The sequence below is a fragment of the Hylobates moloch genome, unplaced genomic scaffold (genome assembly GCF_009828535.3).
Source record: "Hylobates moloch isolate HMO894 unplaced genomic scaffold, HMol_V3 SCAFFOLD_1, whole genome shotgun sequence".
Classification (NCBI taxonomy): domain Eukaryota; kingdom Metazoa; phylum Chordata; class Mammalia; order Primates; family Hylobatidae; genus Hylobates; species Hylobates moloch.
This window is the reverse complement of record NW_026652276.1, coordinates 214,406,051-214,420,185: the sequence shown is the minus strand read 5'-3', so window position 1 is coordinate 214,420,185 and position 14,135 is coordinate 214,406,051. Positions and strand designations below refer to the sequence as shown.

General features: G+C 38.3%; 1 protein-coding gene across 4 annotated transcripts in view; it reads right to left on the bottom strand.

Moving 5' to 3' along the window:
• The window catches only part of EXOC4 (exocyst complex component 4), an 828,468-nt gene that overhangs the window by 598,430 nt on the left and 215,903 nt on the right, over positions 1-14,135 (bottom strand). For all 4 annotated transcript variants that reach the window (XR_009209424.1, XM_032761776.2, XM_032761777.2 and 1 more), the window contains 2 exons: positions 9,822-9,967; positions 5,198-5,286 (listed from right to left, as the gene is read on the bottom strand). Coding sequence is in view for 3 of the 4 variants with exons in the window: in XM_032761776.2 (XP_032617667.1) it covers positions 5,198-5,286; positions 9,822-9,967 (235 nt within the window). In the remaining variant the exon portion in view is untranslated. The remainder of the gene's footprint in view (positions 1-5,197; positions 5,287-9,821; positions 9,968-14,135) is intronic.

Sequence of the window (14,135 nt, the reverse complement as noted above, 5' to 3'; positions counted from 1 at the left end):
ATCATGAGATACTCCAACAGGCTTTTGACAAGACTCAGAAAGAACATGAGGATAAGAAAAGAAAAACAGCAGAAAGATCAAGTGAAATGAATGTCAGAAAAAGCTAATACTAAGTCTGCCAAGCAGAGGTCACTGGTGACTTGGAGGAGAGCTAACTCAGTGGACTGGAGTTGAAGAGAAAATGGGAAGTAAAGAAGTAGATGCAGCACTCTTAACTTCATGATGATACTTTTTTTATTTTTATTTATTTATTTACTGACTTACTTACTTATTTAATTACTTATTTTGAGATAGAGTCTCACTCTGTCACCCAGGCTGGAGTGTAGTGGCGTGATCTTGGCTCACTGCAACCTCCACCTTTCAGGTTCAAGCCATACTCCTGCCTCAGCCTCCCAAGTAGCTGGGATTACAGGTGTCCGCCACCACGCCAGGCTAATTTTTGTATTTTTAGTAGAGACGGGGTTTCACCATGTTGGCCAGGCTGGTCTCAAACTCCTGACCTCAAGTGAGCTGCCCACCTCAGGCCTCCCAAAGTGCTGGGATTACAGACATAAGCCACTGTGTCTGGCCCAAGATGATTTTTTAAAACACTACTGTATCATTTAAATCAACATTGCTAATCTAAAGTTTCTAATTTAGAAATGTCTAATATTAATAATTTAATATTTAAGTTAATAGTCACAACATTCCCCTAAAGTATTCAGGACTGATAACAGTTCTAATTTTTTTCTATGAGAAATCTGAGGCAGAATGTCATTGATAAACCTGTGAGCTTATTTTGGTCATGAGTGGTAGTCTTTAGATTGTTTTTTCTTTTTGTTTTTTTTTAACCCTCACCAGATAATGTGTTCATCAATTATCTATTCCCCTGAAGAATTATACATTAAACCTGAGAAGCTATATTCAAATTAAATGTTCATTAAAACTTGTATCTTTCTTTACTCCCAACACTGCTGTCTAAGTACAATGAAGCGGCAGAGGCTAAAACCACAGGAAGCCTATGATTAACATTGACACATCCAAAAGTTAGATTTCCACCTGGTCTCTCGCACATTTTGAAGCAGCACGCATCTCCGCAGCCCAACTGCCAACAGCAAACTATATAATGAACCATCTGTACCATAACAGTTACAGTCTATTGAGATGGGTTGATAACACCAAAGAAATCTCATTTTTTTAATCCTTTTATCCCCTTGGGTGTTGTAAGACTGAGTAACATTTCTAATTGTATGATAAATTGAAAATGTTGGCAGGAACTTAACTTTTGTAAAATTTGAGCTTTTTAATGTTACTTTGATTGTCTTTCTGGTGGATTTCTTCACCGCTCCCCTGCAACGGAAGGAAAAGTTGACCTACGAACCAAAACTACTGGGAAGCAAAGCCTGCCGCTATATGGTGTTAACAGCAGAAACAAAAATCTTCCCTTAGTCTCTTCTGGTTTGACTGAACTATTCAATTATATCTTTTCAGGGACAAGCTGAAATGCAGATCTCACTGTGGTCCTTGGACCAGTCATTAATGGAATAACTGAAAAAGGACAGCCGTTTTTAATGGAAGACAGGTATGATTTTCTTCTCTTTTTTTCCTGTTGAAAGTTAAAAGCATTCATCAGAGAAACTTTTCCTCCTGAATGAAACACCATCAGACTTTTACAAAAACTGGCCCACTGATTTATTCTCTCACCAAGTGTGTAATATGTCAGCTCACCTAAAGTATTTTTAATGATTATTAGGAACATAATGTAGCTGGAACTATTACATTTCTTCTGTTGTAATCAGAAATATTCCTTGCTGAAAATTGGTAAGTTCAATCGACTTGTGCTAGAAAGCCCATATTTCAATTAACTTTTTGAAGGATGGGAAAATTCCTAGTTAGATTATAGTGATTTCTCCATTAACCATCCTCACAGAGTAAAATTCCTCTGTCACTTAGATTTTAAAATGTTTTTCAATTACATACAGTAGTTTTGTCCTGGGCCAGAGAGCTCAAGGGCAATATTTCTGCTTAATAAAGCTTATAACTGCAGAGGACAAAACCATATATGCATACCCTCTACTTTGCCTTTAACTTAAAGAGTAATGGAAAGCTATAAAGCTGAAAGTGGCTCCTTTCAGGCCCTTCCTGCCTCTCCATGGTGCTCTCTATCCTATTTTAGATCCTAACTGTCCTCATTCATTCTGTCACTAAGTCAACCAGTATTTATCAAACATTTCTTGTACCAGGTGCTGTGAGAAGCACAGGAAATAAAATAGTATTTTGCTCTTGGAGCTTACAGTTTTGTGGCAAACTCAAACAAGAGAGTGTTGTTCCACAATGCAGTATGGAAAGTACTTAGAAGAACATCATTAAAGATGTGGCAGTAACACACAGCAGGGGCCACAACCCCAGAATGTGTGTGTATTTGTGACAGGCTGAGAGAGCAGGGACCAACAGGGAAGCCCATCCAAATGAGCGACACCTAAATTTAACTTGGAAAGCTCAGGAGGGCTTAGCCATATAAAGATGACAGAAAGGACAAAGAGAATGTGTGTGAAAACTCTGAAGTCACACCACAGTACTAGAAACAGAGGAGAAGAGAAACACTTCCTAGCTTAACTAATTTTCATGACCACCTCATAGAGTAGGGAGTGTTACTTTTATTCCCATTTAGAGAAAAGGAAAAAGAGGCACAGAGACCATGGAACTTGCCAGAGGTTACAAAGCGAGTGCTGGGGAGCTAGGTATCTAAATGGAGGCGACCTGGGCCCAGAGCCACCTACTCTGCACTGCCACCCTATACTGTCTCTCAAGAGAGCATGGACCACTGGGGCGGGACTGAAAAGCCTTCCCATGGCTGCCGCGGAGTGCTCTCCATTCTCATTCATACAAGCATAAAGAATCTGCCACTAGTCCTGTGCCCTTGTTGACTAATTATGCTTGAGTGTGAGTGAGCGATGAGAGGTCCTCGGTCCCTATGTAACCATAGGGACATGCTCTGCCTGTTCACTGGAAGGGTCAAACGGAAGGCTGCACTGTGCTGCCGGATGTGGACACTGGAGGAAGGTGGGCATGTGTGGGGACAAGGGCACACAGGAACTCTGTTCTTTCCACTCAATTCAGCTGGGACCTTATAACTGCTCTAACAGATAATGTTTATTAATTTTTAAGAAAGAAAATAATTAGGACTCAACCTAAAAAAGAAGAAAGGAGATGCTCTGTCACCATTAAATAAATTTATGTGTATCAGAAGACGGGTGTAGAGAAAATATGGAGGCAAATTTAAACTATTCCTTAAGGCAACTCTGAAGAGAAATTAAAATTAGGATACTGTGAGTGTGGAAGATACACTAGCCTTAGATAGCCTGCTAAGGGCAGTTCAAGCACAATCATACCTCCTGCAATAATGTATGTTCTGTTATCATCATTTCCTTCTACTCTTGGCAGCCTAGCCTCTTCTCCTGGGAGGCAGAGAAAGCCTGCTAGAGCATGGGTCACCCTCCTCCTCCACTCCTTTCTGTCCTTTCACTTGTTTGAGTTCTAATGACTGTCTGTACTCCTCTACATCAAGACTCTCGACATGCACACTGCATGTCTTCCAGAATGCATGACAACCCTTTCATATTAAATAAAATGTTGGTAGGCTAATCTCCTCTTCCTAATACCCTAAACATATTTCTAGGCTTTTACTTCTGGTGACCACATATATGGGCTGTAGAACTATTACTGTGATATAAATATGATAGAGTACAGCAGCATCTTTGGAAAAACTTAGAGGTTATTCTATTAATAACAAAGGTGAAGTTAGGAATGACAAGGCAATAGTCTTTAAATCAAGAAAGGTTGAGTGGTTACTTCATAGTGTTTTGGTACAGAATTATGAGTCTTAAAGACTAAATATTTAATTACACAGGCCAGTTACTGCAAAATGCTAAGTGATCCCAATGCATCAAAGACAGTAAAAGTATTCATTCCCATCCCTCATGGAGAAAAGCCCAGAGTTCTAAAACAATTTATGTAATCACTCCTTTCTTGTAATTTCTCTAGCAATGTATCCACACCACCCACTCAGTTGTTAGTATTTATTTCCTGATATTGTTACTGATGTGTGTGTGTGTGTGTGTGTGTGTGTATCTGTGTGTGTATGTATATATGCACACACACATATGTATACTTTACTTTCATAACTAGATCTTTAGGCTCTATATTTCTTTGTTCTCAACTTCCATTACTTCCAACACCTAAGATATCTTACACTTAGCAGGCCCTCACCAATGTGGTTTTGTTGTTTGTTTTTTTTTTCTTTTTTTGAGACATGGTCTCACTTTGTCACCCAGGCTGAAGTGCAGCAGCATGATCTCAGCTCACTGCAACCTCTGCCTCTCAGGCTCAGGCAATCTCACCTCAGCCTCTTGAGTAGTTGGGAATACGCACGTGCCACCATGTCCAACTAATTTTTGTATTTTTTTATAGAGACAGGGCTTCGCCATGTCACCCAGGCTGGTCTTGAACTCCTGGACTCAAGTGATCTGCCTGCCTCAGTCTCCCAAAGTGCTGGGATTACAGATGTTAGTCACCACACCTGACCTCCAAATCTTTCTTAACTCATTACATTTACTATGATCAGCATCTTTTTGTCACAGAAGGAAATGTTATCAGTCTAATATATTTATTTATATTTAATTTATTTTCTAAATATTTTATTCTTCAGCTTACAACTCTTTGGTAACCATACATGGGTATCAAATAGCCTGTGTATCACAGTTATGTTGATTATAACATACTATTTAGAGGCATCTTTTCCCTTTAAATAATGACAGTGGTTGCATTTTCCCTTTCCCAAATCTCAGGTACTTCTGTCATATTCTAGAAGATGTCAAAAACAACAATTAGAAGTAACAGTGGCAGTCGCAGAAGACCAACATTCTCCTAGATTGTGAATGGACTCAGGTCTTCTGTTTAAGCACGACAAGCCTGGCCTCATCTCTTTTTGCTTTGAATTCCCACCTGAACAGTAGCAAGTCTATAAGTCCTATGGCCACAGTAACAGTTTTACCTGCTTGGCAGCAGATGCTGGGAAATTACAGAAGAAACAAATTATTAAGTCACTAAGTGTTTGTTATCTTGAAAGGATCCTGTGAATGCAGGACACAAACTCACGTGTAATAAAGGAAATATTCCTCCAGAAAATTAATTTTTCCAGAGAAGCTCAATCACCCACCTTGCAGTTCTCCACTCCGACTATAGAGCTCCCTTCTCTGTTCTCGTAGGTAGGCGCTCATACTGATGGCATGGGAGGACGATTCGAACCTGCAGAGAAACACAGGGGAAACAGACAAGCAAGTGTAAATCAATTAAGTGCTGACCACCTCTGTATTCCACACTATTCTACTCTGGTCTGTGTGGTTCTCCCCGATGTTCCGTGATGAAGACACTTTGGCTATACCATGACAGGGTCAGGGCCAGCTGCCACAGACCTTGATTTATGAGCGATATTCCTGGCTAAGGCTCCTTTACAACCGTATTTGGATCTTTTGCTTATTCTCCATTTCAACTGGTACAGCTCTGATCTGCCCCAACTTCCTTTTGCTTTCAGACCCCCATCAGCCTTTGCCAGGATCCTTACACATGCAGCAATGAGAGCATCCTATGAAGTCATTCTAATTACATTACCATCCAGCTCAAAAGTCACCAGTGACTGCCAGCTACCAACACAGACACACTGGCTCCTCAGAGCAGAACTCATGCCTAACTCCCATAGGTAGAGGACTAGACAAAGGACATGCTAGAAATGTGGGTGAATAACGGCACCAGAAAAGCAAGGCAGCTGTAATCTCTCCCTAAATGGCCTAAAAAAGTTTCTTTTCTAAATGGCTGCTGGTTTTTTGACCTGCTGCCTACCATATAAAATACTCTCAAAAAATACCAAGCTACGCAATATTTGTTCACACCTACCCAGGAACTATTTCAGAGGTTAGAAACACTGGTGAAGGAGGGAGAACGAGAGACTCATGATAAAGAACAGGTTTCTAAAACCTAAAATAATAACTATAAAAAGAAATACAAAAACAAATCAGTCTTAAGAGAAACACGCAAGTAAGAAAAAAAAACAGATAGAATTATGGCATATCAAACAGTAAAGCCTTTGATGTGCTAAGAGATCCCATCTCAAACTGAGATTTCAAAGGCAGGATAACAACCTGCCAGATGGAGGAATCCTTCTAAGAATGACTGCCACTAAGGGGTAAAAGCAGCAACATAGTACGAGCAACTGTGCTAATGGGATAGGTTTCTGGCAACAAGGCAGGCACACCATCATTTTCTTAATTATGCCTTCTTTATCCTTTCCTTGACAAGGAAGATGAATACTGAGATGAATGTCAGTCTGTGAGGGAAACACTTGGGTTACTTGATCTCCTCTCTGCACCCTGCCAAGAACTAAGAGGGTACTAACAGCCGGAAAGAAGGCAAAGTGTGCAGTACTTCAAACATGCCACCCGCCAGTCAAGTGCAGAAAAGAAGCCACTGACCTCCAAAAAGCATGCTGACAGCTATTGATCAGATATGGCAAGGAAAAAAAAAATAAACTCTTAAGCAAAGAATAAAGAGGCACACATAGCACAATAAGGCAGGACTTAAACACACTTGATTAACCTTAGCTAAGGGCAATTAAAGAGGGTAATAAAGTCCTTCACAGATGTGATAAAAACAGTCAAAGTCTTAATCCTTTATGACTTGATGTATTTTTGCTACTCAGGAATTCTTTTTAGGTCTGCAACAAGTTACAGATTGATATAATTTTGCAGTAAAAGAGGCACTAGAGATTGAGTCTCACCTCCTTTGTTTATATCCAGAGACACTGAGACCTGCTCAGACACACATGGGCTCAAGGATAGAACCAAGACTGGAAACAGACAAATCTGTAATAACGGCCTAATTCTGTGTCTGTGATAAGTTTCATTACTGCCCAATAATAATAAATGTGTAATAATTATTTAAGCCAATTTGTTCATTTCCAACAATTTTTTTTTTCCAATACCACAACTTCAGAAGCACTGCCTAAATGTTTGAAAATGTGTATGTGGTCTGACTGAGGTTGAAAGTCAGCGGTGATGGTTGAGAGCATGAACTTCAAACCCTAAAGCCTGCTTTCTGCAATGATTCCATATTTAGAAGGTTAAATTGAGCTAGAAATAGAGAAAAGAAAAAAAAAAGAAAAGAAAAGGGCCTGGTTAGGCGCATCTGAGACAGTGTCAGTTGCCTCTACCAACTACCTTTTCCTTCTACTATCTTTGTGCTTGCTGGCATAGCCCTGATTCCATCTGGGCATTCTGCTTCCTTGCTCTTTACTCAGCCATGTGCTCAGAAAAAGTGGCTTCCTCTCCAGCTGGAAACCTAGCACCAGAGAGGAACCTGCCTAGTTTAAGACAACCACTGAGATCTGCTTCCCCTTGCCAGTAACTAGTTTAGGAATGGGCTTATGACCCAATCCTAGAGCTTAACAGGAACTTGCTGAAGAGTTTTGTCATTAGCAGAAATGATTAATAAATTGATAATTAGTAAGTACTAATTTAAAAAGATTTAAAATGGTACAGCCACTTAAGAAGACAGTTTGACAGTGTCTTATGAAGCTAAACACAGTATCACCAAATGATCCAGTAATGCTGCTCCCAGGTATTTACAAAAATGAGTTGAAAGTTTATGTCCACACCAAAACCTGCACATGAGTGTTTAGAGCAGCTTTATTCGTGATTGCCAGAAGTTGGAAGCAAGCAAGAGGTCCTTCAATAGGTAAATAAGCAAGCTATGGAATATCCACACAAAGGAATGTTACTCAGCAATACAAAGAGACATCTATCAAGCCACAAAAAGATGTGCAAGAAAGTTAAATGCATATTGCTAAGTGAAAGAAGCCATTCTGAAAAGGCTACACACTAATTCTGAGTATACAACATTCTGGAAAAGGCAAAACTTATGGAGATGGTCAAAAGGCCAGAGGTTGCCAGGGGTTAGGGAGGGTGAAGGGATAAATACGCGGTGAATGGAAGATGTTTAGAGCAGTGAAACTGTTCTGTATGACACTGTAATGGTGGATACATGAACTTATGCCTTTGTCAAAACCCATTAGAACTGTACAACATGAAGAGTGAACACTAATGTAAACTATGGAATTTAGTTAATAATGACATCTCAATACTGGTTCATCAATTCTAACAAACAGATGCTAATACAGATGCTAAATAGGGTAAAATGGGGAGAAGGGGGGAATATAAAGGAACTCTCTGTACTTCCTGCTCTACTTTTCTATAAACCTAAAACTGTTCTAAAAAATAAAGTCTATGTGTTTTTTCAAAGAGAGAGATTCACAGGGAGAATCACAAGCAATTTTCTTGCCCATACTGTCTTTCCTGGACTGGAACTGATGGATATACCTCGTGATCACAATAGAAAACATTACTAATGTGTTGAGGATGGCAATGCAGAGAGATGGAAAGGGCTGAGTCCTTTATGATATCGTACAGTTGAATTAAGGAAACCTCCACATTCATCCTTGTTATGTGAAATAGTAACTTTCCTATAGTTCAATCTATTGTATTTAAGGTTTTATGTTACTTGGAGCCTAAAGCATTGTAACTGATATTGCATCTACTCTCTGAATAAAACTGTTTAAAAAGGAATGCATTCAATAAACAGAATAGATTTCATTTCTGGCAGGGACATACTAAATAAATCTCCTCTCTGCTAGATCACAAAATAAATGAACTGTTGAACTTTAATTATTAAAAACACTAAAAATCTAAGATAAAAACAAGCCTCAAATGTGAATCAACAGAAGGTATTAGAGCTCCAACTGCTGAAAAAGAATAAATTCAATATACTGGGATACTTCTGTGGTGGTCACTTTACATGCTTATATTTACAGATGCAACTTCTTAAGTATCTACTAAATCCTCAAAAGAAAACAGATCTAAAGTAAGACTGCCAGGATTTAAATCCTCCTTCTACCACGTGCTAGCTATGCAACCTTATATAAATTACTTAACCTTTCATGTCTCCATGGTTTTATATGTACGAAAGTATTAAAAATACAACCCTTGCCTATAAGGTTGTTGTAATTAGTAAATAATTTATGAGAATAATTTAATGCCTTGATTAGCACTTAGTAAGAACTCAATAAACGTTAGCTACTACTGCTGCTGCTGAAATTTAGTATACTCCAATTTAAAGTATGTTTAACTGAGATTATTTTGGGAAACTTGCCCAGTACAGTGCCTGATACCTAGGAAACAATCAGTGGTAGCTGTTGTTATTATTGAAGTTATTATCAATATTACTAACTATTAGCTGTTGCCAAGAGATATACACTTTAGGCACATGGCTTCGTGGAGTTAACTAAGGTAATAATTAGAAAAAAAAAAAAAAACCCAGATTGTTCTTCTATTAAACAAGTAACCACATAAGGCCCAATACTGCTTAGCTGGAAACATTTGCATAACTTTATTAACAAAGGTTGTTTCTTGGCTCTTGGGGCCTTTTCAAGGCTAACATATTTCATTTCCTTTCATTTCACATAAAATTCCCCAGAAACAATTTTAAATAAAACTCCCCTGAAACAAGTTCCAGAAATTTTTATTAGGAGTTCCGGGTAGTCCAGTAACTGTACCCAAAACAGCCACTTCACCTGACAGAAAACAAAAATAAATAAAACTCAACATACATTCACTTCCTCTAAATTACTTCACTCAACTTAAGCTAGAGAAAGTTATGGCTATTAATAAAGTAAGAAGTCATCTTACTTCAGTCTAACAATTCTTAAAATCTATTAACAGCAGAATAATACTCACTTGAAAAGAGAATTTTTTGGCCTTTGAGGTTTCTTCTTGGCAAAAAAGGCTGCAAACTCTCGTCCAGTGCTGGCATAGCTTAGTTGAGCTGATGGTTCAGAGGCCGTACGAGTATTTTTCATATCCAAGTACTCAGTTAACAGCATCTGTACAACCAGATAAACCAGTTAATGTTAATATACACATTTTTAATGTGCTATTAAGAAAAACTATTTTAAAACCACGCAAATCTAATTCTAAAACCAACATTCAGGAGTATATTAACCTGGTCATTCATTTTCCTAGCTGGGGATCTAAGAAAAGATTCATTATAGCTAGTAAGTCATCTACTTGTTCCTATTCATGGGGAAGAGGTGTGGTGGGCATTTGAACATGGGAGTAAAAGGAACGTTTTTATTGAATATCTACTATGTGCTAGATATTGTGCTGAGTGAGTTAATCAACATTCCTCTTTAATCACAATTTAATCCTCATTATTCTGAACTACAGCAGCATTAGCAGCAATGCCATAACATTTGCTGAGGGCTTACTATGATGCAGGCAACATGCTAATCCATGTAAAATGTATTATCTCTTTTAAAGCACAAAATTTTATCAGATAAATTCACAGATTATAGATACAGAAATGGGGCTTACAGAGGTTCAAGACCTGTAAAGTGATCCCTAGTGAACTAGGGAGTGCATGCGCTTACCACTCACTATTACACATAGTGGATAAATACTACAACAAACCTGCCAATAAGAGATATAGAAAGGCCACAGGAAGCTAAGAAGTCCTGACCTGCAAAGAATTTCCATAGCCACTACTCATATTGAGAGCTTCAACACAAGAAAAGCAACTGCTTTTTAAAAAATCAACTACTAGCTAGGCACAGTGGCTCATGCCTATAATCCCAGCCCTTTGGGAGGCTGAGGTAGGAGGATCACTTGAGGCCAGAAGTTCGAGACCAGCCTGACCAACATAGTGAAACCTCATCTCTACTTTAAAAAAAAAAAAAAAATTGGCTGGGCATGATGGTGCACACCTGTAGTCCCAGCTACTTGAGAGGCTGAGGCACAAGAATCACTTGAACCAGAGGTTGCCGTGAGCCGAGATCATGCCACTGCCCTCCAGCCTGGGCGACAGAGTGAGACTCCATCTCAAAAAAATAAAAAAAATTTAAAAAATCCACTACTGCCAACAGGTTCTACTTATAAAATCAATCCAATTTAAAATCTAAGAATTATCACAAAGCAAAAACCCATAACAGATACACTAAAAACAAAAGGCAGCAAATCAAAACATGCTACCAGAGAGATCATGTAACCACAAAGAAGGATAATAAGAAGGAAGAGTTACAAAACAACTAGAAAACAAGTACCAAAATGCCAGCAGTAAGTCCTTACCTATCAATAATAACACAATGTAAATGAACTAAATTCCCTGATTAAACACACAGAAGCTGAATGAATTAAAAAACAAGATCCAAGCTGGGCACAGTGGCTCACACCTGTAATCCCAGCACTTTGGGACTTTAGGAGGCTGAGGCGGGCAGATCACAAGGTCAGGAGATTGAGAGCCTCCTGGCTAACACAGTGAAACCTGTCTCTGCTAAAAATACAAAAAATTAGCTAGGCATGGTAGTGGGTGCCTGTAGTCCCAGCTACTCGGGAGGCTGAGGCAGGGGGATGGTGTGAACCCAGGAGGTGGAGCTTGCAGTGAGCCAAGATCGCGCCACTGCACTCCAGCCTGGGCAACAAAGCAAGACTCTGTCTTTAAAAAAAAAAAAAAAAAAAAAAAAGACCCAGTAATATGGTGCATTCAAGAAACTCACTTTGCCTATGAAGACACACTGAATAAAAGTAAAGACATGGAAAAAGATATTCCATACAAATGGAACACATAACAGAGTAGGATTTGCTATACCGATACCAGACGAAATAGACTAAGTCAAAAACTGTACAAAAAAAACAAAATAAAAGAGTCAATTCTGCAAGAGAATACAGCAATAGAAAATATATATGCACCCAACACCAGAGCACCCAAATAAGCACAAGTCTACCGGTGGCAGTAAGTGTACTTTATTTCATTTTCTGTCCAATAAGGATTGCACTTGGAAAGTACAAAACATGTCAATAGACTGGTAAATATTTTTTATTTATTTATGAAGCCACTAGAGTATTATTCAGTATGTGGATGAAATAATACAATGATAAATACTATCTCTGTTAACACAGCACCCAAACTACCCAATGATCAGAGAGAATATTGAGTTGGGTCTTGAGTAACAACTCAACTCAGGGACTAAATTATACTGTATATTTGGCACTGCTGCCAAAAAGATTTTCAGCAATTTGTGATCAAAAAAAGAACGATAAACCAGAAAAGAATTTCAAATTAATATAACACAGAAAGATGTATATAAATGCATTGTTTCACTCATATTTCAGATGGTTAACATCAACATGACAGAGTGATGTTTCTACCAAAGCGTGAAAATACACTAATCCAAGTAACTCTTTTGAGGTACTTGCTGTCCTAGAATCCAATGACTGAGGCCTTGTAAAATAAAATAGTGACCTCAAAAGACAGGTATTTTAAGATCATTTTTCTTTTTCTCACCATCAGTAAAGTCTCCTTAATTGTCACCTCTCAGCATTGTTAGTCTATTCCTATACACCCACTTATCCTTTCAATCTGCAAACACACACTTTTCCTACTTTCTCAACAAAAATCTTGCATTGGTCCTTACGCTCTATCTATAATCTTATTTTCCTTTTGTCTTTGAGTCCTAAACTTTAAAAAGTAGCCTTTACATCTACTGTTCCCTTTATCACAATGTGATTTATTCCTCATTTCTCTGAGCTCCAGTCCCACATCTGTGACTGCATGCTTGATATATATTCACATATTTCACTAAGAAAACCAACTCCTCAGAAACCTAAATCATCTTCCCATAAAAACATTAATTCCTTCTGTCTCCTTTTTGTTTGTTGGTAGTTTCTTATTTGCACTACTTTCCAGGTTTAAAACTTCAGAACTATCTTTTGATACATTCCCACATCCTTTGTGCCCATAAAGGAATTAGTCCTCAAGATCATTAATGACTGTTCCTCAAGTATTAGTTTGCCCATTCCTGTCCATTTTGACAGCCACCAACTTAGTTCAATTCATGTAGTTTTCATTTAATTTTCTGCCTCTCATCTGTTACCCTTCCAGTCCTTCTCACGTAATATCAACAGACAGTCCTAAAACACTGCTGCTATCATCAGAAGGCTACTCCTTTCATCATCCACAACATTCTGACTTCAGTACATACTTCCAACCGTATCTTATTCTCTCAAACATAAACCCAACACTGCAATCAAAATTATTTAACTCTTCCCTGAATATATGTGGGCATTCTCATTTCTAGAAGGCCTAATCTAGATTACCTTCTCTCCTAAATAAATACCAACAAATACTTCCAAGAATAATTCCAGTGTTTTTTCTTCAAGGAGCCCTTCCCAGGCCACTCTAGCTGGCTATACCCTTTCCTGAACTCCTAAAACACCCATTTTCTACATCATTCAATAAGTATTTATCAAAAACTGCCTGATATTATTAGTCCTTATTTAATAAAAAAGATACCCCCAATTTATATGCTCCTTAAAGCATTAAATTTCTTTACTTCCACCATAGGGCCATGCAACAGACCAGCAAATCAAAAAAATACAACAAATTGCTGAACTTTTTAAAAAAAGTATAAAGAAGCTTTAATGAATATGTTGTTATATGCAAATTAAAAGTCTTCAAAGTAGAGTGAACTCTGTAAATTCATCCTCAGTACAAAATTCTATAATACAAATAAAATTTAAAAGAAAAGGGATGGGTGTAATTTTTAACCACAGGCTAAATGTTTGCAATTTGTGTTTGTTTGCTTCATTGTTTGCCTTTCTTGTCTAATACCATTCATCACCAGCTGGAAAATACTATTTTAAATTTAGGTAAAGTTTTATTTTGATATTCAAATTAGTAAAGAGATTTTTTTTTTTTTTTGAGATGAAGTCTCGCTTTTGTACCCCAGGCTGGAGTGCAATGGCGCAATCAAGGCTCACTGCAACCTCCACCTCCCAGGTTCAAGCGATTCTCCTGCCTCAGCCTCCCGAGTAGCAGGGATTACAGGCACCTGCCACCATACCCAGCTAATTTTTGTATTTTTAGTAGAGACTGGGTTTCACCATGTTGGCCAGCCTGGTCTTGAACTCCTGATCTCAGGTTATCTGCCTGCCTCAGCCTCCCAATGTGCTAGGATTACAGGCGTGAGCCAGCATGCCCGGCCAGAATTTTTTAGT